Raw genomic sequence first — 24245 nt, forward strand, 5'->3', positions numbered from 1 at the left:
TTTTTTTTTTTTTTTTTTTTTTTTTTTTTTTTTAAGATTTATTTATTTTATGTATGTGAGTACACTGTAGCTGTACAGATGTGGGAGCCTTCATGTGGTTGTTGGGAATTGAATTTTTAGGACCTCTGCTCGCTCTGGGTGGCCCACTCGCTCCAGTCAACTCCGCTTGCTCAGTCCCTGCTCATTCTAGCTCAAAGATTTAATTATCATACATAAGTACACTGTAGCTGTCTTCTGACACACCAGAGGAGGGCATCAGATCTCATTATGGGTGGTTGTGAGCCACGATGTGGTTGCTGGGATTTGAACTCAGGAACTTTGGAAGAGCAGTCAGTGTTCTTACCCGCTGAGCCATCTCGCCAGCCCGTCTGTTTATTCTTATTTTTAAATTTAATTTTGTGTGGGTGAGTGTTTTGCCTACCTGCATGCTTGTGTACCATGCATAGGCCTTGTGCCCTTGGAGGTCAGAAGAAGGTGTTACCTCCCCTGAATGAGTTACAGGTGTTTGTAAACCACCACATGAGCTCTGAGAGTTGAATCTGAAAAAGCAACAGTATTCTTAACCACTGAGCCATCTTTATAGCCTCAGTTTCTTTTTTAAAAAAATTGGTATGTGGGCAGGTGTGGTCACACCTTAAACCCCAACATTTGGGAGGCAGAAGCAGATTCCTGTGAGTTCTGGGCCAACCTGATCTATATTGTGAGTTCCAGGCCAGCCAGAGTTACAGAGTGAGAAAAAAAATGGAAGAGAAGAGTGTACATGGTTGTGTTCATGCAAGTGTGCAAACTCAACCATCTTGCCAGCCCCCAAATGTATTTTATTTTTAATTATGCATATATATCTGTGTGGGAATTTGTGAATGAATGCTGGTGCCTGCAGAGGCCAGAGGTTTCAGATCCCCCCAGAGCTAGAGTTACAGGTGGTTGTGAATGGCTGTGTTTGGATGTTGGGGGAATGGAACTCTTGGATCTTCTGCAAGAGCAGTTCTCTTGTAATCACTGACCCGCTTCTGGGGGTTGCTGGTTTGTTTTGATTTTTGCTTTATGCCAAGTCTTGCCCAGGTTGGTCTCAAAAGGCCGGTGGAATCTGGCCTTGAAATCTTGGTCCTCATGCCACTATCTCCCAAGGTGCTTGGGGTTATAGGCACAGGGCACAGATGCTTGAAAGCGTGTGGGAGTGGTCGGGCAGTGGTGGCACAAGCCTTTAATCCCCCAGCACTTGGGTGGCAGAGGCAAGTGGATTCCTGAGTTCAAGGCCAGCCTGGTCTACACAGTGAGTTCCAGGACAGCCAGGGCTACACAGAGAAACCCTGTCTCAAAAAGCCAAAAATAAATAAATAAATAAATAAAAAAGTGTAAAGTGTGGGAGTGGTTTCGTTGCTGTATGGCTTGACTAGGCTGAGTGGCTTGGAACTCGCTAGTCGATCAGCATGGACTTGAGCTTGCAGTGGTCTTCCGCCTTTGCTGCCCTAGTGCAGGCGTTACAGGCTTGAACATCATCACGCTCTTCAGGGAGAGCCTGCTCCTCTTTCTCCTGAAGTGGTTTTTTTGGGGGGTGGTGGTGGTGGTGTTCGTTTCATTTTTTCAAGCAGGGATATTACTCTGTAGCCCTGGCTGACCAGGAACTTGCTGCTTAGATCAGGTTGGCCCATAAATCCACCTGCCTCTGGCTCCACAACACTATCACACCAGGCCTCGCCAAAGTCTTTAGTTTTGCAACTAGTTTTGTCTATAACATTGTCCCATTGAGGTTCCAGGAATATTTTTTTTAATGTATGTCACATTTCTCATGCTTCCACCCGGTGTGTGGTTAGTGTTGTGCCGGGAAGGCCACACCAAGGCCTCTGCATTTATATGCAAGGACGCAGAAGTGAATCTTTCCACTGGTGGAGACAAAGTTCCAAGCTTTGTTGCTTATCTGCACTAATGATCATCGGTTCTGCCGAGTTGAGGTCTTCCTTGCCAGTGGGTCTGGTGATAATCCCTAGGGATTCCTGAGGGTGCTCATTTTGGATCTATAGGTTCCACGGGGCCCAAATGTGAATCTTCCATGTTGTAAGTTTTCGGCCCCAGAGAACGTGTGTGCGGTGTGCCTGTCTGTGGTGAACAACTGTGCCCACGCAGCGTGCTCTAGGCGATGTGACCCCTGAGTGAAGGGTGTGCAGAGGGAAGGGCGGGCGTGGGGGTGAGTCCCTTCCCAGGGAGTGAGTGGTCTAGGTCAATGCATTATAGTCACTGGCCACCCCGTAAGGTGTGCACCCTGCGGGAGGCCCCGAGTCTCTTCCCTGTGAGGGCTCCACCGGGCCTTGGCCATTAGACTTCAGAGTCCAGAGTCGGTGTCGTCTGCGCTTTGCTGGCTTCCTCTCGGCAGCAGCGGCGGTGCTGGGGGGGGACTGTTTCCGGGGGTGGGGTGGGGGGGAGGACCGGGGCGGGGGGGAGCCGATGATGTCAGCGGCGGCGGCGGCGGCGGCGGCGGTGGGGCTGGGCCGGGGCCGGGCGCTGGGGGGGGCCGGGGCCGGGGCCGGAGCCGGAGCCGGAGCCGGAGCTGGAGGAGAGTGAAACCCAAGCGGCCGGGGGTGGCCACGGTGATGAGCCGGGCCTGGCGGACGCGGCGCCATCGCAGTCAGGTGGGCCCCGGGGCGAACCGGGCAGGACTAGGGAAGATGTCCCCTCTCCGCTGCCCGGCGCCGCAGGGGCCGGAGCCGCGCCCCGCGACCGCTCCCCTTCCAGGTTGATCTAGGGGCGCAGGGGTCGGGGGCTCTAATAAGCCCCGCCCCCGGACGTGCACGGCGCTGGGGAGCAATTTAAGGGCGCCCTGGTATGGCGTCCAGCGAACCGCGACTGGGGGACTCGGTCTCCTGGGGCCGTGAAGAGGGTCGCAATCACTACACCTATGAAGGGTTAAATTCTGCAGCCCAGTGCCCCTTCCCTCTGTGGGGCAGGTTGGGGGTGGGGTGGGGCGGGTGTGATCCCGGGCAAGCGCTGCAAGCTGCTGGGAGGGCGATGGCGTAGGAGCCAGGCAGAGAGGGGGAGGGGTGGCCCTCTGAGCGCCCCAGAGTTGGGGTGTGCAGGGTGCGCAGTGCGAGCAGGGGCCCGGAACCGCCGCGCCGTCGGGGCTGGGTTGTTGCAGTGAGTCCTGGAGATTGTGCCTCCTGCGGTACTGTGGGGCAAGGTAAACTGCTCCTCCTGGGCAACACCGTTTCCCAGTCTGGCACCGAGTGGTCTGCGAGGGCCCTCCCTGATACATAGAGATAGAAAGCCAGGAGGGGTACTTATTGGTACAGAATTACAAGCTATGGCTCTGTGACTTTAGGAGACAGATAACTGAAGTGTGTTGTCCGAGGTTTTGTATATAGTTTTTGTCAGCGTGTGTTTTCCTTCACGTATGTCTTGTGTTGCACATATGAATGTTTATGAATGTTTTCTGCATAGCTGGCATGGAGTGTGTGTGTGTGTGTGTGTGTGTGTGTGTGTGTGTGTGTGTGTGTGTTATGGCGGGCACCAGAATGCGGGGTGTGCGTACCCATTTGAAGAGTGCAGTCACTTGTGGACATTTGAATCAGAAGGTATCACGCCTGAGTTCCATTTCTGTCGTCCTGATGAGGTGTGGTCCAGTTGTGTAGAAGACAGAAAGGCGGATGGATTTGTGTGTCTGTGATGTGCGCGTTTCACGGGGGCTGCATGTCTGGAACGCAGACCTAATAATCCTCAGGAACATGTGAGGTGAGGGGTTCTGGGTGGGACATGCAAGATGTGTTTATGGGATCCTGGGCAGCCAAGCACGGGAAAGGTTGCGTGTTTGCAACACTCTCCACGGGATTCTTTGGTGACGTTGTTTGTGGGAGCCTGTCTGAGCTGTTGGGCCGGGAGGCAAGCTGGTCAAAAAACACTTAGGAGGAGGTGGCGTGACAAGGGCAATGTGGGCCTTAGACCCAGGAGACCAGTGGAAGGCTTGGTGTGCGTGCCTACCGTCTGTGTGCTTAAGTGATGGGTTTAGGGCTGCCAGGAGATGTTATGGGAAAGTTGGGAGATGAATATTAGGCAGGGTGAAAGGGGCAGGCATGGGTGCTGTCCATGGCACCGCCCTCCTTTTGCAGGGTCTCTGTGTTTGCCCAGCACATTAGGGCCATAGGGAGGAAAAGTCCTGGCGCCCATAAGGGAAGTGAGCTTAGACAGAGCGGCTCCTTGGTCATGTTTATGTAAAGGCCGGGTGTGACTTTTGTCACTAAAATGGAAAAAGGGATCACGGAGTTTTCAGCCTCCTCCTGCTTTGCCCTCTCCCCACCCCCCTTCCGGTATCTCTGACGCACATGAAGCCCTACTCCGAGGACAGTGGAAGAGCTTTGGACAGAATTTGCTCACTAAGCAGATTCTTAGGAACAGGTTCCCTCACCTTTGGGGCCTGGGCCCTTCAGTGCATGTGGGAGATACACATGTACGCTCGCCCCGTTTGTGTGCCCCATTGTGCGAGCCATCTAGCCTGTGTGTACACATATAGGAGCCGGAAGGCTTTATGGCTGTATCCTCTGGAATGGGTGAGGGAGGCTGTCTGCCTATGAGGCCCGGAGGACAGGTGCAAGCAAGACTTACACTGGAACTGAAGTGTTCTGGTGCCTTCCCAACTTCCTCAGAGGAAGATTCTCTGCCTACGGAACTTACAACCTGATATATAGCAACAAAGTAGAGACTATGCCATACCAGCTCCTCTGCCCTGCCGCAGAGACGCCCCGGCTCCCAGATTCACTGGTAACAGTGGTCGTAAACAGTTGGTTTGCACTAACTCTACAGCCTCTGCTCCCAGGCTTCTGTGTACCACCACTCAGCTGTCATCACCCTGGCCTCTGATGACCTCACTCTTTCAGGCAAAACAGCCAAAACCCAGAGATGGTAAAGCTTTTGCCCCAAGTCACTCGACTGTGAGAAGTGCTCAGGTTCCAGGTTCTGTGCTCTTGACTTGTGCAGTCCTTTACTTTTCTGGAGCATTCAGTGTGCGCACACCAACTTTTTTTTGTTTTTTTTTTTTTTTTTTTTTTTTTGGTTTTTCGAGACAGGGTTTCTCTGTATAGCCCTGGCTGTCCTGGAACTCACTTTGTAGACCAGGCTGGCCTCGAACTCAGAAATCCGCCTGCCTCTGCCTCCTGAGTGCTGGGATTAAAGGCCTGCGCCACCAGGCCCGGCTAATTTTTATTTTTTAAGATTTAATTATGTATATGAATATTTTGCCCATGTGTATGTCTGTGCACCACATGTATCTGAGGAGGTCAGAAGATGTTATTGGAGCCTCTGCAGCTGGTCCTATGGATGGCTTTGAGCCACCATGTGGATGGATACTGGGACTTGAACCTTGATCTTCTCAAGAACAAGTGCTCTTAACTGCTGGGCTCTCTCCTGCCCCTTCACCAATCTGTTTTTTGAGGACCAGGACTCATAGGTAGTGCTCTTGAGAATCCTAGCCCAGGGTGTGAGAACCTGAGCATCTGTGGCTTTGCCCTGTGGGTGCTAGCTTTGGAACACTGAATAATGAGAAGGGGAGACTGTCCTTATCTCATGGGTGACAGAAGGCAAAGGAGGAGAAACATTTAAGTTCAGTCCTAACAGTTTGTAGAGATGTTGGGCCAAGGAAAGGTCATTAAAAGTATGTGTGTGTGTGTGTGTGTGTGTGTGTGTGTGTGTGTGTGTGTGCGCTCGCACGTGTGTTGTGTACTTGAATATGGGGATACTACAAGTGTTTACTGCACATGTGGAGGCCAGAGCAAAGCATTGCTTATCTTTTATTGCCTTTGGCCTCATTGGCTGGCTTGGGAAAGGGTCTGACATTAACCTAGAACTTGCCGTTTTGACTAGAATGATCAGCCAGTAAGCCCTCAACCTGTCTTTGCCCTCCAATCCTGGGGTGACAAGTTCAGAGCCATGCCCCAGCTTTATATTTGGGTGCTGGGGATTTGAACTCAAGTACTTTTACTGAGAGCTGATTTTTTGAATGATATCTCTGTGTGTGTGAGCACACGCCACTGTGTCCGTGTGGAGTCAGAGGAGGGCTTGCAAGAGTTGGTTCTCCCCTTAATGTGTGGATCCTGGGGATTCCGGTCCCCAGATCTGTGTGGCAAATGCCTTTACCCTTTCAGCTATCTTACCCACCCTAGCTTTTGTGGGTTTAAGACAGGGTCTCAATATGTAGGCCAGGGTGACTTTGAACTCTCTGCATTCCTCCTGCTCCAGCCTTCTGAGTGCTGGGATTGCAGGCATGAGCTACCAGACCCAGGAGTCACATTAAACGGCAGTTAGTGCTGAGGACTCGGTGGAAGAATGCAGGCTGGAAGAGATAAACCTACAGGCAGAGACAGCTTGTCCATCGCCTTGATCCGTGCGAGTTAATGAGGGCTTGGACTAGTTTGGCAGCGCAGAGGGGCTTGGGAAGGCTGGCAGGCCATTTCCAGGCAGCTTTAGCCAGACTTGGTGACTGCTGGATTTAGGAACAAGGGAAAGGGTGGAGTCAGATGTGACACAGTTAACACTTAGCACGTGAGAATTTGTGTGGTGATTTATGTAACCAGCTGGCCTGCTATAGGCTCCTCGGGGCAGGATCCAGCAGTGTGGCAGAGGGAAGGGCTCGGCATCTGGGGTCATCCAAGTCTGGATTAAAATTCTCGCTGTTACTTATAATGTCTCTTACCTTCAGTAAGGTTTATTCCTTTTCTGTAAAATCTCGAGAATATAAAAAGCTACTGTGGCCTGTTGTGTGCAGCTGTGGGGGTCTAGTTAAATGAGGCAATGTGTGTCAAGCCTCTAGGTAGGAACTAGGTAGACTGAGTGTCCTTAAGTCGAGATACGGTTGACATCTTCAGCTCTGAAGATGGCTTCTTTCTTTCTAGTAGAGGCTCCAGGAAGAATACCTTTTTCTGTTTGTTCTAGAAAAGTCTCATATTGTCCACATTAACTTCAAATTCATGATCTTCTGCACACAACCCCCAGAGTACTGGTATTAAAGGCTTGTGCCACCAACACAGATTCTCTAATTTACCGAAATCCTGCGCTTCTTACATCTTCCTTCATTCTAGGCTGGGACCCAAGGCCACGCTAGACAAGTGTCCTGGACCTTCAGCCTCTAAAGTTTTCGACCTCGCATTATGCACTACGCAAGATATTTGAGCAAACAACCCACCCATCCTACCTTGTCCCTCCTGGAAGCCCATACTCTAGAGATAAATGAGCAGTGTGTTTTACTAAGTGACACGAAGGGAAATGAAAAACAGAGAGAGCTATGAAGTTTCCGAAAGTGGGAAGGGGCCAGGGAAGAGCCCTGAGCCAGGTGACATAAGTCAGAGCACACAGAAGGTAGAATTGTGGGGCAGTAAGCGATCTAGAGGAAAGAACATCCCATTCTCCGCATTTGGAGAACAGCAAGAGGTGACACATTCTGGAATATGTGCACAGAGCCTCAGCTCCGTGGTACCTCTGAGGTCATTCAGGCAGTCAGGAGTAGAAAACTAGGGCTGGAAATGTAAGTCAGGAATACAGCTTCCTTAGCACACCTGAGGCCCTGGGTTCAATCCTCGGTCACACACACACACACACACACACACACACGCAAAACATAGAAGTGGGGCTGGAGAAATGGCTCAGCAAGTAAGAGCACTGGCTTCTCTTCCAAATGGACCCAGGGTTCAAATCCCAGCACCACATGGCAACCCACAATCCCTGTCTGTAATTCCAGTTGCAGGGAATATGATAGCCTGGCACAGGCATACATGGAGGCAGAACACCAATGTGAGTAAAAATTTAAACATTTAAAAAACAAACATAAAAAAAACTCCATGTAAATATTATAAGAATATGTTTTCGTTTTAACCCCAGATGTGGGGATGTGGGGATGCTTTGCAGCAGCTGACGATGATTTGCCTCATGCTCTAGTAAAAGTGTGGTTTTGCCAGCTGCAGATAGTTCCTGAAGTCGTGTGATGTCTGGAATTCTGGGAACTTTTCGGAGGGTATTTAATGCTAGAGCTCTGATAGGTGGGGTGGTGGTTGTTGGTCATTCGGGGGGTGGAAGGTTATGGTTTGTTAGTAGCTGTGCTCAAAGAAGAAACAAGAAGGAAGAAATTAGATTCAGAGATGTCTATCTTTCTCTCTTCCCTCTGTCTTTTTTCTCTCCTATCTAGTGACAGGGGGTGAGAAGGGAGGGATAGAGGGTGGGAAAAAGAAGAACTCACAAAGTAGCTAAGACCCTTTGCAAGAGAAACAGCAAGGACAGACAAAGAAGAACTTTAAAATTCACAGAACAACCAAACTCATCCTTTCAAATGTTTGTCTGTTTGTCTGTCTGTTTAATGTGTGTGAGTATCTTGCCTGCATGCATGTTTATGTGCCACATACTATATGTTGCCAATGGAGGTCAGAAGACATGAGATTCCACTGGGATAGTTGTGAGCTGCCATTGGGTGCTGTAAATAGAACCTGGATCCTCTGAAAGAGAGAGTAGCCAGTGCTCTAACCCACTGCTGAACCTTCTCTCTCTACCAAATCCATCTGGCAGCCCAAATTCTGCCTTTTTTTCTTTTTCATCACTTTCCTTACCATTTTCCAGGACAAAATTTCAAGACTAGGCACAGTCATTCCATAGTATCTATGAGAAGTTGGTTCCAGAATGCCCCATGGGTGTATATAAATCTCAAAATTTTATGCTGGTATAAATATGCTAGTTATACTAGTAAGTCATGTCTGGTGATATGTTCCTATCCTCCCAACACTGAGGAGGTGGAGGTGTTAGGATCAGGAAGGAGTTCAAGACCACTCTTGATCAGTTCAGGTCTGGGCTACAAGAGACCCTGCTTCAAAATAAGTAAACAATATGTCAAAGCATCTGCATCTAAATTACGTCCTGCCATCTACCTTGTTGTCTCTTCGTAAGATGTTTAAATCCTTATAAATTCTATATAAATTGTTTTTGGAAATTTTTATTTTATTTGTTTGGTTGAATTCAGGGTTCTCCCATTTGGGTCTGCTGGCCTGATACTTGGCATGGTGATCAGGGTGACACTGAACATCAGTGACCCTTCTGCCTCTCCTCCTCAGTACTGGGACATGCATGTCCACCACAGCTGTCCAAATAGTTCTCCTCGTGTGTTGTACAGAGAACAATAGCCAGAGAATAATGTCTGTGTGTGTTCAGTGCAAGACCAGTGTTTTGGAATATTGTTGATCCTTAGTTGGTTGGGTTATTAGCTCATTTTATCTTTATAACCACCCTGCCCAGTGGGAACTGTTTCTCACCACCACCATACAAACAAGAAAACTGAGATGAAGGTCAAGTAACTTTTCCAGGATCATATAGCTGGTGTCTTCATCGCCCATAACTCATTTTAGGGCACTGTCCTGTCCTGGGGCAGTTGAACTGGTCTAAACTGCAGGGGACTAACAGCAGTGCCAGGGTCAGGTTCCCACAGCAGTGCATTCCCTCGACCCGAAGATGAGCTCTCAGTGCTTAGCTCCTTCACGGTGGTCATTCTGAGTGTTAAAAGGAGATCGTGTGCATAACATATTTGCTACGCTTTGCCTAGCAACAAATGGCAGCTCCAACGCTTGTAGTGAACGTGATTCTGGGTGATTGTTAAGAGCCAGGCCAGCTTTGGGTCTCTGCAGTTCTGAGAAGCACCAACAGGCCTTTCCCCATACAGTCCACACTCAGGTGCATATCTGTAGGCGCCTGTCTTGTAACATGTGGTGCAGGCTGGGCAGTCCTGGTTCCAGGGGCGAATGGGGACTGGAATCAAACTGACTCTGCTTATCTTCACATGGCTTCCTACAGGAAGGAGCTCCCCTAGTTATACAAAGTTCTAGGTAGGCTAACAGTCGGGGCTGTCAACATCCTCTGTCAGGGTGTACTGAATGAAGTCACTGGAAACTTGGAACCCAAGTTTGTAGGGTTAGATGCCAGCCTTGAGCTAGCTACCTGGTATGCCTGAGTTTTTATCATCTTAAAGAAGAGAAGATGAAATGACACAAATGCAGTGCTGAGGCCATCATGGAAGGGAGTAAGAGGGGCTGGAGAGAGAGACAGCTCAGTGGTTAAGAACACTGGCTGCTCTTCCAGAGGACCTGACTTCAATTCCCAGCATACAACTGTCTGTAATTCCACTTCCAGGGGACCTGACACGATTACCCAGATATACATGCAGGTAGAACACCAGTGTACATTAAGGTAGATAGATAGGTAGATAGATAGATAGATAGATAGATAGATAGATAGATAGATAGATAGATAGATAGATAGATAGATGATTGGAGGGAGTAAGAGACAATGACTCCAGACAACACGTGAGGAGGATATCTGCCCCCAGGACTCTTGCCGTACCACAGTGCAGTAACAAATGGGACAACTCTTGGGCCTGGCATGGTGGTCACAACCTCGGTTACAACTATTGCCCTGTTTACCACCATTCTTTCCTCCTGCCCAGAAGAGGTAGCAGAGCCATGCCTTAGGGCATCTTGAAGTGCGGTCCAGTCTTTAGTCTATGTGGTGATCACTGGGGAAGGAGCACTTGGGAGATCAGATGAGAAGCTTTGGATGTGGGACGCTGGTGATTGTGTGGCCCTCGGCATGTGGAAGGAGCCAGAGCTTTGTGGGTACACTGAGGGTAGATAAGAAGGACCCACGAAGTCTCTGCTGATTGCTGCCAGACTTTGGATAAGGGACCAGAATGGCTCTGAGGGAACCCGAGACTGCAGTGGACAGCGCAGCTGAGAATTGCTCACTTGTGACTGTCATAGCTCACTCTTTGGTTGCCTACTGTTCCATCTGGATGAACCTCTCAGCAAGAGGTGTGGTGGAGCCGGGCGTGGTGGCGCACGCCTTTAATCCCAGCACTCGGGAGGCAGAGGCAGGTGGATTTCTGAGTTCGAGGCCAGCCTGGTCTACAGCGTGAGTTCCAGGACAGCCAGGGCTATACAGAGAAACCCTGTCTTGAAAAACCTAAAAAAAAAAAAAGAAGAGGTGTGGTGGGTTACACATGCCACACACACCCCCGGCCCCGTCCTGGCATTAAAGGCAAAATCCAGAAGCCAAGGGTCTCAGAACAAAGAGTGGGATCCGAAGCCCCTCAATCTAGGTCTGGTTACCTTCCCAGGGTCCTAAGAGACTAGAGCAAGCAGGCATGTATGCATGTCTCTGGCCAACTGGTACGTAGAACACCTTCTAACACCCCCCAGCCTATGTCCCAGGCTAAGGTTTCTGAGTCTGTGGTGGAAGCGCTCTCCTAATGCAAAAATCTAATCAGGTTAGTCCTACAGGGAGGGGGGAGCTCTATTTTGATATGTAAATAAGCTTACTGAGATTTAAAACAACAACAACAACAAAACATGCAAATCTTTGATTTCTTTGAGTCCCAAGTCTGGGCCACAGGGATTAGAGAGTGGACTGCAGGCTGAGGCTGTCTGTCCTGAACCTGTGGGATTGAAGTGTGCTGCTGTGCTATTCCGAGGCGAATTGGGGCTATGCAAATCATCTTGGTGTACTTCCTGTAGCTGGCTGAGCAAACCCAGCGATAATCTTGTGGCCTCCCTGGTCTGATTGGATTTGGGCACATAGCCTGACAGGCTGCTGGAAGGGATCAGGGTCTGCAGAGCAGCCAAGGTGTCTGTGACTGTTGGACTGATGCCCACACCCTGAATCCCTTCCTGTGAGGACCCTCTTCCCTCTCCTCTTGATTTCTGACACAGTTTCCGTTTCTCTGCAGAAGGAAAAGGCCAGGCTGGAGGGACTTGCTGAGCGACGCTTCTTCTCCATGTTGGCTATGCCCTCAGGTGAGAGAGTGCAGGGCAGAAAGTAGACCCCAGGCGGGAAGGCAGCTAAGGCAGCTAAGGCAGCAGCCATCTTGTTCAGTCCTCCTCCCCACAATGGTTGGGTGTGGAGAGCGGCTCCCTTCTACTGCTTACTGTGAATCTGGAGGTCATGACCTTTGCTGTGGCCTGAGGTATCCCTGGCCAATGCTGACCCAGATGTTAGACATGTGCTGGTCTTGGACAGTGGTTCGATTCTGAGCGGTCTAGTAACCGCTCATAATAACCCATGACTTCTGTGGCCCGAATTATTCAGCCTTTCACCGGATTCTGTCCAGCAGCCTCTAACTGCCATCTCCCATTTATCGCCCTGCTCTCAGAGGTTCCTGACACTAGCCCAGCCTCTGAGACTCTCCCTGGCCTCTTTTCCCTATGTCTAGGCTGGCATCATGCCACCCCCTGCAGAGGTGACGGACCCATCCCATGCCCCAGCTGTCCTGCATCAGCTCAATGAGCAGCGGCTCCGTGGCCTCTTCTGTGATGTCACCCTCATAGCTGGAGACACCAAGTTCCCTGCTCACCGCAGTGTCCTGGCCGCCTCTAGTCCCTTCTTCAGAGAAGCCCTACTAGCTTCAGCCCCACTGCCCCTCCCACCAGTTACTGGCGGCTCAGCCCACAGCCCAGCAACCACCACAGCTGCCTCCTCTTCGTCCTCCTCTCCCCCTCCAGCCTCTCCTCACTCTTCATCTCCTCCCCGGGTGCTAGAGCTGCCCGGGGTCCCAGCAGCTGCCTTCTCCGATGTCCTCAACTTCATCTATAGTGCCCGGCTTGCACTCCCTGGCGGTGGCGGGGATGGGGCAGCCGTGGCAGAGATTGGAGCTCTGGGCCGGAGGCTGGGTATCTCCCGTCTACAGGGCCTGGGGGAAGGAGGTGATACTTGGGTACCACCTGCCCCAACTTCCATGGTCACCTCAGATCCTACTGAGGATGGTTTGGGGGCAGGGCCTAGGACAGATGGAGAGTGGGTGGGTGACAAAGCTGAGGCCCTGACCCCTGACTCCCAGCCCCGGCGGCCCTTTCCTTGCCCTCGATGTGGAAAAAGCTTCATTCATCCCAAGCGACTGCAGACCCACGAGGCTCAGTGTCGACGAGGGTCCAACACTCGGGGGTCTGCAGGGCTGGGACCTGGGGTCTCTGGCCCTGGGGGTCCTGCAGGAGTGGATGCCTCAGCCCTTCCACAACCAGTGGGCTTCAGAGATGGCCCTGAGCATGTGGTGAAGGTTGTGGGCGGCCATGTGCTCTATGTGTGTGCGGCCTGTGAGCGTTCCTACGTGACCCTGTCCAGCCTGAAGCGGCACAGCAATGTACACTCATGGCGGAGGAAGTACCCCTGCCGCTACTGTGAGAAGGTGTTTGCCCTGGCTGAGTACCGCACCAAGCACGAGGTGTGGCACACTGGGGAGCGCAGGTGAGTGACCTGAGGTGACAGGGGAGGAATGGGCTGAGGGGGCTAGAAAGCCGGCTGTCCACACGGGGATCTGCTCTTGTCCTGTCCCTGCTTACATGCATCCTTTCAGCCCCAGTTCCTGGATGCCATCATCTTGCCTGTCCATCCAGGCTTGGTGCTGTGGGAGAAGCTAGGAAGGAAAGAGAAATCTGCCTTTCCCAGGAGAGGACTGTGGGAATCCAGGCCCGCCCACTGGGGTTTTGAGCACACAGAACAACACCTGGTGTTTCCTTAGCGTGACCATTCTGTCCTTTGCACCACAGAAGGCATTTCAGGGCTAGACTATGTGACTATTCCCATTTCAGGACAGAACAGCCGAGGCTGAGAGTGGAGGCTGGCAGGGGCCAGGGCGCTGAGCTTAGTCTGGCCCTACTGCAGTGGCTGGCAGGGTGCAGCAAGCAGCAGGCAGGGAGGATGGACAGGTTGCTGGGGAGTTACAGGTCTGAGGGCTGCAGATGACAGGGCAAGATGAGGCCCTGCCTGCCTTCAGGGCCCTTAACTCAAGTGGCTCTGTTCCTGCCCTATTCCCTGCTGTCCTGGCCCAGGTACCAGTGCATCTTCTGCTGGGAAACCTTTGTCACCTATTATAACCTGAAGACCCACCAGCGAGCCTTCCATGGCATTAGCCCTGGCCTCCTAGCCAGTGAGAAGACACCCAATGGAGGCTACAAACCCAAGCTTAATACCCTCAAGCTGTACCGCCTGCTCCCTATGCGGTCAGCCAAGCGGCCCTACAAGACCTACAGTCAGGGAGCCCCCGAGGCCCCTCTTTCTCCAAGCCTCCACACACCGGCCTCCGCGGCAATGCCAACCAGCCCCCAACCCCTACCCGCCCCAGAACCTGGTCCTCCCCCCTCTGTCATCACCTTTGCTCATCCAGCTCCCTCTGTCATTGTCCACGGGAGCAGTAGTAGTGGTGCAGCTGGGGGCGGACCAGCCGGCACAGGAGGGTCCCAAGCTGCCTCAGTCATCACTTATACGACTCCCCCAAGACCCCCCAAGAAACGAGAGTACCCACCTCCTCCCCCTGAGCCTGCAGCAACACCCACCAGCCCAGCCTCCACCGCCGTCAGCCCAGCCACAGCTGCAGGGCCAGCCACAGCCACAGAGGAGGCCAAGGGCCGGAATCTGCGGGCTGGGAGGACTCTGACTTACACAGCCAAACCCGTGGGTGGGATGAGTGGGAGTGGGGGTTCCCCCACAGGGACTGGCCGAGGCTCTTCTCAGCTTCAGGCTCCACCTCCACTGTGTCAGATCACTGTGCGAATTGGAGAAGAGGCCATTGTCAAGCGCCGCATCTCAGAAACTGACCTGCGTCCTGGAGAGCTGAGTGGAGAGGAAGTAGAGGAGAGCGAGGAAGAGGAGGAGGAAGAGGAGGAGGAGGACCAGGAGGACCAAGAGGAATCGAAGGCGGGAGGGGAAGATCAGCTTTGGAGACCCTACTATTCATACAAGCCTAAGCGCAAGGCTGGGGCTACTGCCGGCGGGGCCAGCGGGGTCAGCGGACCGCCCCGAGGACGAAGACCACCACGCTGGAGGCAAAAGCTGGAACGAAGAGGCTGGGAGGAAACCCCATCAGTGGAGGGCCCAGGAGGACGAGGACGTGGTGAGCGTAGGCACCGTTGTGGGGACTGTGCCCAGGCCTTTGCCACTGTGAGGAAGCTGAGAAAGCACCAGGAAGCCCACGGTAGTGGCCCCCACACCTCCAGGACTGGGAGAAGGTCTTCCACCCGCTTCACCTGTCCCCACTGTGCCAAGGTGTGCAAGACAGCAGCTGCCCTGAACCGACATGGGCAGAGGCATGCTGTGGAACGGCCCGGGGGAACTCCCACACCCGTCATTGCCTATTCCAAAGGCAGCATTGGCACCAGGCCCACTGATGTCAAGGAGGAGGCCCCCCAGGAGATGCAAGTGTCCTCTTCCAGTGGGGAGGCAGGCAGTGGTAGCGCTGCCGCTGCTGAAGCCCCTGAGTCTGCCTCGCTCCAGGACCCGGTCATCTCGGGGGGTGAGGAGCCCCCAGTAGCAGGTGGGGGCAGCTATGTATACCCACCTGTGCAGGAATTTCCCCTGGCCCTGATAGGAGGCAGCCGGGAGCCCGGTGCCAGCAAAGGAAAATCTGGGAATGAGGGGTCCGTGGGAGCTTCCGAGGGAGACCGGATGGAAGGGATGGGGACTGCCAAAGTCACCTTCTACCCTGAGCCCTACCCACTTGTCTATGGCCCCCAGCTCCTTGCTGCCTACCCTTACAACTTCAGCAACTTGGCTGCTCTCCCAGTTGCTCTCAACATGGTCCTACCTGATGAAAAGGGTGGTGGGGCCCTTCCCTTCCTACCAGGGGTCTTTGGCTACGCAGTGAATCCCCAAGCAGCACCACCCACTCCCCCTCCCCCTCTCCCTCTGCCAGTTTCCCCTAAGGGAATAGGGGGAATGACAGGGGTAGAGAGAACCCAGAAGGGTGATGTGGGGTGAGCACCAAGGCCAGGTCCCCCTCTTACCAGATGCCACCCTCCCCGAGTCCTCTACCCCCACTCTCAGTTCCCTGGCCTCCCTGCCCTTTGGGAGCCCCATCACACTCTTGTGCAGGGATTTGGGGGCCCCTGGAGCTCAGGAGTCAGGCTGCTTTGTGTGATTGTAGTTTCCCCATTCCCTGAGAAGGGAGTTTTGGTGGTTCCTCTCTCAGTCTTCTCCAGGGAATGGCCCCTGTGAGGGGAAGAGCCAGCTTCCAGCCCTTGTCCAGCCCTTGGGGCAAATGAGCAATATACTTATCTGAGTCTCTACTTACAGCCCCCACCAGCTCTGAATGTCTAACCTGCTCCCCGATCTGTAAGCCTAGGGGAAACCATCTCTCTCACCTAACGATGCCTGCTCATTCTGATGCTGTCTCTAAGCCCGTCCCCAGACGCTTCCTAGCACATTCCATTCTTTGTGGCCCAAGGCCTGGACCAGAGCATTGTGATATCTGACCCACCAGCCTGGAAGCATGGCTTTTGGATTCCGTTCTTCCCAAGGGTGGGTTTCTCTGTCCTTGTTTCTTTCATATTAAGACGCCATGCCTTCCTCGGCTTCCATGCCTTTGGATCTTCCATATTCCTTCCTGTGCTCCTAGACTTGGAGATGGCCTAACCCATTTCAGGTCAAAAGGAGGTGGGAGGTGTCCTGTGGCTAAGCACTTTCTCAAAACAGGGCAGGGAAATCGTGGGCCCTACTTTTACCCCCACACCCAGTGACCCCAGATTCTTCCAAGACAAAAGAGGTGAATAGATCATAACTCTTCTGGCCTTTATATGTGGCTTCTTTGGGGCTAACGTAACTTTGAGCACCAGGTATGAAGCACTCCATGGAGAATGGAGAAGAGACTCTACTTTCTCTCCGACAACCCCTCACTAGGGCTTCTCCTAGATTAGACCAAATAGCCAGATAAATGGATGGGGTTTGGTGTGTGGGTAAGCCCAGGATTTGAACATAGCCTCCATCTTTACCTTTATCCCTTCTCCTCTGATGTCACTGTCCTCACTGATCACTCCAGATGGTTCTGAGGAAACCATCGTTCTCTTCTGGTGGGTTTTGGGGTATCCCCACCAACTTTGCCTCCAAAATAGCACCTTATACCCCATCTTTGACTCAGTCCCCCACACCCAAAGATCCCAGCCTAGGAATGGGGTGCAGGGATTTTAAATAGTCCCTAATCCCTAATTTGCACTAGTTAGCCCTGGTCAGGGGACCTATGTTTCCTTCCAGTAGGGACTATAGACAAATGTTTGTTCCTAATTCCCTTTGAAAATGGGGCCTCCCTGATGTGTGATGAGATGGATATTTCCAATATACCCTCCCCCACAAAGAAAGACCCAGCTCACAGAGGGAGAGCCAGTTTGGGCAAGCAAATTGGATGTGGGAGTTAGAGGAGTATGACTTCAAAAGGAGAAGACTGTTTTAACCAAATGACAGTCTTTCTCTCAGCTACTGTTTTCTGGGGCCAAGATGGCTGCCCTCCGACCTGCTGTGGAGAGGGCAAGATCATGGCTTTTGGAGGGAGGTGAGTTTGGGAAGGCCAGGAGCATCCTCCTGCCCCCTCCTAGCCTCCAAGTAGATAGAAAAGGGGAGGTTTTTGACAGGCTTCCTGAATGTTAACCACGGAGGGGGTCACTCCACCCCTCCTCTGTCTCTTTGCACTTTTCTTGGTCTTGGCTACAGCCTGAGTGAAGAATTTCCTACTGAATGTACCAAGTTCCAATTTTTAAGGGTTTGGAAAAAGTTTCAAACAGGGAAAAATGGAGAGAAAAAAAAAAAGAAAAAGAAAAAAAAATCACTTAAAAACTCCCATAAATCTTGTTTCTGGCACTTTAGAAAAACTGCAAAAAAATACATAATAAAGAATACATATATATATCTACACACAAATTATATATATAAATATATCTATATATACAGCGGAACCACAAGAGAGGCTGAGGAAGGCCTGAAGGCAGGGGACAGACAAGGGTCCCTCCTATACTTCACTGCCCTCTTCTGAGGAAGTCATGAGAGAAGGGGTAAAAAAATGGTCTGGGGAATTTGAATTTCAGAATAGATCAAAATTCTGACCTTTTGGGAGAATTGAGATTACAAGTGGTTTTTTTGTTGTTGTTGTCGTCGTTTTTTGTTTTTAATAAGGGTAAAGAGAATAGCTTCCAGAATTTAGCAACAAATAGTTGTGGCAAAGCAGATAAAAATATGTATTTGAGCTGGAAGGTCTCGATATCATGAGTTTCGGGTGTTGGACGTTTGGGATTTTGCAATTTTGTCATTTGAAGGTGATCAAGTCTTGTCAGTTTGTGCCCTCTTTCCCTCATGTGACCTGGGAAGAAGGGAGAAAGTGGGAAGCCACTGGCTCTGTGCCACAGCACGCAAGATTTAGAATTTTACAGACTCTAGCTCTACACGTAGTGAGGACCCAGATTTAGAGAATCTGACCAATATTTATCTCCAGATCTGTGTGTGTTTCCAATTCTCTAGGCCAATAAATCAACAAGACAAATGAACTACGCTCACAGCGAGATGCCAGATGCGGTCATTTGTGTGGCTGGGGGTAGGGGGCAAGCGTTTGTTGTCTGTGCTTGGCAGGGATCCTGAGACCTGTGGCCTTCTCTGACTCTAGGTGCTTCGCTGTGGTTGTCTAGCCCCTAGGCTCCAGCTCACTTCTATCTGACCTCTCTACACAGAGATGCTAACGTTGGAGCTGGGGATGTAGCTCTGTCAGTAGAGAGAAGGCTTGAGTAGAATGCAGGTGTGTTTCTCAGCTCAACAAGATGGCATGCACCTCTAAAACAAGCGCTTGGGAGGTTAAGGCAAGAGGGGCAGGAGTTCAGGGTCATCTTCAGCTACACAGTGAGTTCCATAGCCCCTTTCTCACAAGGTCCCTTCTTAAAAATGCAGTGCTCCCCCGCCCCCACTTTTAGACGCATCCTTAATGTGCTATGTTCAAGATTTCTATGTCCCAGAACAACCTTTGCCTTAAGCCAGGTGCAGAGGCTGTATCGTAGCCATAAGAGCGCCTTCCTCCACTCCTGTCTCCTTGGCTTCATCTTGCCTGGTGGGTATCTTTATGGAGGAATAGCTGGGAGCATGAGTAAGGCTGGACAGGTAGATGAGAGCTTTTCTGGTTTGAGTATCCTGACCAGAGTGGGTTGCCACTCATAAGCCCTGGCAAGTTGCTGTCAACAGCCGCATCTGGTCTCCTGTCACTATAGCTTTCTAAATGTTTTCAAGAGAAGCCGAAAAATCCAAATGTCTGTAAGATACACAAACTTTAAAGGTACCAAGCTTCAACGACTTTTTTTCCTTTGAGTGTTCTGCTTGCATGTAGGTCTGTGTACCACACGTGTACGGTGCCAGAGGAGGTCAGAAAGAGGGTATTCGATCTACTGGGGGCTGGAATTGCACATGTGGGTGATAGAAATCAAATCCTGAAGAAGAGCAGCCAATGTTCCTAACCTCGGAATCATCTCTCTCCAGTCCTTAATTCACATTTAAAATTAGACATCTTTAATCCTAGCATTCATGAGGCAGAAGCAAGTGGAGTTTGAGGCCAACCTGGTCTACACAACAAACCATGGCTAGCCATGGTTACATAGTGAGACCATGTCTCAAAAAAAAAAATTAAAATCAAGAAGACAGAAAATTTAAGGCTGTGTAGCAAGTTGAACGCCAGACTGGACAACTTACTAAGATTCTGTTTCTAAAACAAAACCCAGGCTTGGTGAGATATGTCTATAATCCCAGTTCTTGAAAGAGGCAGAAGGATCAGGGGTTTAAGTGGTTCTTAGCTCTGTAGTGAGTTCAGCCAACCTGAACTGTATGAGACCCTGTCTCAAAACAAAACAAAACTAAAGTTGCACGTAGTGGTGAAAAATTGAGACCCCCAGCATTTGAGAGAATAAGGCAAAAGGGTTGCTGAGAGTTCAAGACCAACCCGGACTATAATATCAAGACTGTCTTAAACAACAGTAACAAAACCAGGAAATCAAAAATGAAGGAAAAATAAGGTCTGTTAAGTAGCTCAGAGGTAGATGACTTGCCTACTGTTTACAATTCTGGGTTCAATTCCAACTACTCTAAAAACAAACCAATAAATACTGTACAGCCCAAGGACACAGGCAAAATAAATAAATAAATAAATAAATAAATAAATAAATAAAACAAAAAACCCAAGCCAAAAAAAAAAAAAAATGCACCTGTTTGAAAGCTCTGATATATACTGTTAGGAATTCTCCATGGGCATATACTACTATGTGCTTCATTTTACAAAAATGTATAGAAACAGATTGTGAGTAGTGTAGTGGTTTGTGTGCCAAAGCTAGCACTTGAATACGGTTTGTGAGACGGCTAACAAGGTCTCATTCTATAACATAGCCTGGCTAAACCCCACAGCAATCCTGCCTCAGCCTTCCAACGCTGGGATTCCAAGTATGGGAGGGACACTATGCCTGGTTTGAATGAGATCTCTCAATATGTAGCAGAGGATAGCCTTGAACTCATAGCAATCCTCCTGCCTCTGTCTTCCAAATTCTGGGATTACAGGCATTCACCACCACTCCTTTTTTTAAATTTTTAAAAAATGTTTATTGCAAATGCTGACTTTTAGAAATAACCCTTTTTCACTCTAAAGGTGGTAATCATTGCAAAAAATAAATTTTAGAAAGTTAAAAATAGACAAAAATGATTAATCATTTTCTACATTTTAATTTTAATACATGCAATTGTAGGCGATATTTATATTTCCTTCCAGATTTATTTTCCCTCTCTTCAACAAATGTTAAGCACTTATGGGCTAGGACCTGTGCACATTGCTGGGGATAATACAGTAGCCAACAGATCTCCTGTTCTCAAAAGGCTTATTGGTTATAATTCTATTTCACTAGAGATCTACGCTGTGACATTCTATGTAGTTTCAAGAAACAAACTGCAAGTGCGCTGGTTTACCAGGTCTGTGATACCAACAATTGCTAGGCTAAGGAAGTAACATTGCTGGGAGTTCGAGGCCAGCCTGGACTTCACAGTTCCAGGCTAGCCTGGGCCACGAAGTGAGACTCTGTCTCAAAAACAACAAAAACAAAACTGCAGAACAACAAAACTAATAAGAAGGACATTTTGGGTGGGTCCAAGGCGCCCCCCCCCCTCAGCCTCCAAGTCTCACTTCAACGCCTTCCCAGAAACAAGATCCTTACAAGAGCCAAGCGCTATAGAGCTCGAGAGTACCTGCAGCATTTGGGAAAAATGACCCCGGAGGGTCCTCAAGGAAAAGGTTCAGGAGGGGGCAAATGGTACGTGGCATCTAGGAAAATGACTAGGGTCCCGACGCTTGTGAAAACGATGAATGTCCACAGAAAAAGACGGTCCACAACCATGGCCACAAACTGCCAGTCCTCCTTCAGCTAAGGGTAGACAGAAAAAGATAAATAAACTCCAGGTCCGGAGCCCTGGGAAGCCCACCCCTTTCAGTTTTCTGCCAAGGTCTTGTTACTTGGAATGTGAGAAAAAGATAAGTAGCGCAAAAGCCAGGCACCAGCTAGATAATGAAAGCAAGGAACCAGTCGGAAAGCAGGAAGGAGGACACACCAAGCACACTTCCAATCAGAAACGGAAGGGACTGCTAGGGGCGGAGCTTGAAGTTAGGGGCGGAGCCGAGGTCCAGGAGCCCGCAGGCTCCAGACTCTGGACTTACTGCGTCGTGCTCCTCCTGTTCCTGCAGCTGTCGGGCCATGTAGCTGATTGAGGAAATGACCTCTCGTAGCTCCTGAGGCAGACCTACAGCCCGGGTTGGACCATCGATAAATCGTCGCAGGTCCGGGGCAGATGATTCAGGCTGAAACCTGTGTGTGTGTAGGGTGGGGACTGTTTGACCACACCCTGGGTTCAAAGAGAATATGAAGTTCCCGTTGACCTGTCGACCCTGCTCCAGCTGCCTCCTCCAATAACCTGGTACCTTCCGTACCTGGGAGAGACCTTCCGTATCTCCCCGGCAGCCCCGACCTCTCCAGACTTTTGCAAGTTTCTGGCTCTTTAAACTTTAAAATGCCACCTTTTCACAATGCAAGCACAGACAGGGTTCCTACAACTGCCATGAAGCTAGGCGACACTACCTTCCACTGTCTTCTGGGAGCTGTAGCTCTCCCTTGCTCAAGTGATTGACTAGTGTAGGTCTTACCTGTTAAGTTTAGGGAAAAGAAAATCACTTGGAGGCTTCCGGATGAAATATTCATCAGTTCCTCTGCCCCAGCCACTTCTTGGAGAAAAAGAGTGATGTGGTTCAGGTAGTTGGTCTCTCTCGGGTTTGGGCCTCTTCAGACCCAGGTATGGAGGGAGCTTGTGAATGAAGATCTATACAGTAAAAGTGACATATTACAGAGGACTTTAATGCTTTCAACCACAAAGGAAGCAGCTAAGTATTCCCACTCCAGGTGTCCGTTCCTGTACATGTTCACTCACAGTACTCCTGTGCAGAGCCTCAACTGCACAGCTTAAGGGATGGACAAACGGCTCAGCAGTTAAGAGCACTGACTGCTCTTCCAGAGGACCCTGGTTTCCAGGGCCACATGGTGGCTCACAACCATCTGTAAGTCTCAGGTGCCAGGTACATAGGTAGTGCATATATGCATATGTATATGTGTACACACACACACACACACACACACACACACACACATATATATATATATATATATATATATATATTCACACCACACACACAATATATATACACTTTTAAAAGCTGTTTTAGGTCAGATTTGGTGCCTCACAACTTTAATCCCAGTGCTTGGGGAGACAAAGGCAGGTGGATCTCTGAGGCCAGCCTGGTCTACAGAGCAAGTTCCAGGACAACCAAGACTACACAGAGAAATTCTGTCTCAGAAAGTAAAAAAAAAAAAAAAAAAAAAAATTATTTAACAGGCTGGGAGGCATCCTGAAAATTTTAGAGTCCAAAGTCTTCAACCCTGATGACATCTAAACCTGAGAATGTTTCCTTGGGCCTCCAAGTGAGCCATATGGATGAAGAACATGGTAAATCTATGAAATGATGAGGGTGGGAAGGGGAAACAACTGTGCAGTGCTTCACCACCCAGCAGGCATCCGCCCTTCACCATGTCAGCTGCAGCTCTCCTTAAGCTCTGAGCGCCAAGTCCAGCTTGGCAGAAGGCAGGAGCAGCATCTGGACACAAACCCAAGTGCGAGAATGCCTTTCCTCCCTTCTTTTATTCTTTCTGTCATTTGCAGACAGGATCTCACTCTATATCCCGGGCTAGCCTCATCTTCGCCCACACCTAGCTGACTGTAAGGTTGGGAATTGAGACAGATCAAATGCGGAGAGCTCTCCTACCTGGCGGACCCAAAAGGGCATTTGGTGGGTGTGGGGCGAGCGATGGTGCAAGTTGAGGACCACAACACTAAGGATAACAGAGAAGGTGACAAGGACCATGGTAAACATGAGGTACTTGATGATGATGGGCACCGCCAAGGAGGTCTCAGGCACTTTGTCAGCCAACAGCAGCAAGAACACAGTGAGTGTCAGCAGGGCAAAGATAGAGAGCCCCATCTTCTCTCCTGAGAGGCAGTGAAGGCAGAGGATATATATTACAAAACAAAAACAAAAACAAAAACCCCCAAAATAATAAAACAATAAACAAAAAGCTTGCTCTTTTTTGTTTGTTTGTTTTTTCGAGACAGGGTTTCTCTGTGTAGCCCTGGCTGTCCTGGAACTCACTTTGTAGACCAGGCTGGCCTCGAACTCAAAAATCCACCTGCCTCTGCCTCCTGAGTGCTGGAATTAAAGGTGTGTGCCACCACTCCCTGCTTGTTCTTTTCTAACCTCTGATGGTAGACATCAGTTTGTTGACTGACTTCCCCACTAGAAGGAAGTCAGGGATTTTATCTGCTTGTTTGTTTGTTTATAGATGGGTTCTGGAGATTGAATTTGGGGCTTCATGCATGCACACAAGGGAAACGCTAAGCCAACTAACTGACATCCCTGCCACGCCCCGCAGCCCCCATTGCTAGGGATGGAATCCAGGACTTGGTGCCCAGTAGACTAGCTCTACAGACCTCCTCTAGTGCTCTACCAGGGAGCAATAGACTCAATCCAGTTATGTTGTTTTTATTTCCTGATACATTTTCACTGCCCAGCCTATTACAGGATTCCCACAGACAGAGTTGCATGAATGAATAGACCAATCCCTCTAGCTTTTTCAAGAACAATATAGCAATTTGAAGAATCTAAAAATAAAACAGTATACAAAAGTGGCTGATTCTTCCTGGGTCATACAAGAGACCTTACAAACTTCATGAAAGCTACTGAAAGAAATAGGTTATACAGTTCACTCTTTTAGTCCTGTAACACTGGGTTCCAAGATTGCCCTGTTCTAGAAGGAAGTGATTGTATTTGTAAGTAGGTTCTTTTTTCTTTTTAACACTGTGTGTGTGTGTGTGTGTGT

At 50.0% G+C, this 24245-nt stretch overlaps 2 protein-coding genes across 4 annotated transcripts in view; one reads left to right on the forward strand and one right to left on the reverse strand.

Annotated features, from left to right (window-relative positions):
- The window catches only part of Zbtb4 (zinc finger and BTB domain containing 4), a 21413-nt gene extending 3114 nt beyond the window's left edge, over nt 1-18299 (forward strand). Inside the window, exons 1-4 of one of the 3 annotated variants that reach the window (XM_029546106.1) lie at nt 2522-2627; nt 11732-11798; nt 12215-13242; nt 13827-18299. In XM_029546106.1, coding sequence (XP_029401966.1) covers nt 12224-13242; nt 13827-15750 — 2943 coding nt within the window. In that variant the 5' untranslated portion in view covers nt 2522-2627; nt 11732-11798; nt 12215-12223 and the 3' untranslated portion in view covers nt 15751-18299. Of the gene's footprint in view, nt 1-2521; nt 2628-3097; nt 3173-11731; nt 11799-12214; nt 13243-13826 lie in introns of those variants that run through there. The other 2 variants (XM_029546108.1, XM_029546107.1) reach the window with 2 other exon arrangements.
- A 2180-nt stretch (nt 18300-20479) lies between these two features.
- Chrnb1 (cholinergic receptor nicotinic beta 1 subunit) overlaps nt 20480-24245 on the reverse strand; it is a 9504-nt gene continuing 5738 nt past the window's right edge. Inside the window, exons 8-11 of the mRNA XM_021213039.1 lie at nt 23135-23358; nt 21965-22137; nt 21482-21629; nt 20480-21191 (exon numbers count right to left, since the gene is read on the reverse strand). Of these exons, the coding sequence (XP_021068698.1) occupies nt 21051-21191; nt 21482-21629; nt 21965-22137; nt 23135-23358 (686 nt within the window). The 3' untranslated portion in view covers nt 20480-21050. The remainder of the gene's footprint in view (nt 21192-21481; nt 21630-21964; nt 22138-23134; nt 23359-24245) is intronic.

The sequence above is a fragment of the Mus pahari genome, chromosome 14, assembly GCF_900095145.1.
Source record: "Mus pahari chromosome 14, PAHARI_EIJ_v1.1, whole genome shotgun sequence".
NCBI lineage: Eukaryota > Metazoa > Chordata > Mammalia > Rodentia > Muridae > Mus > Mus pahari.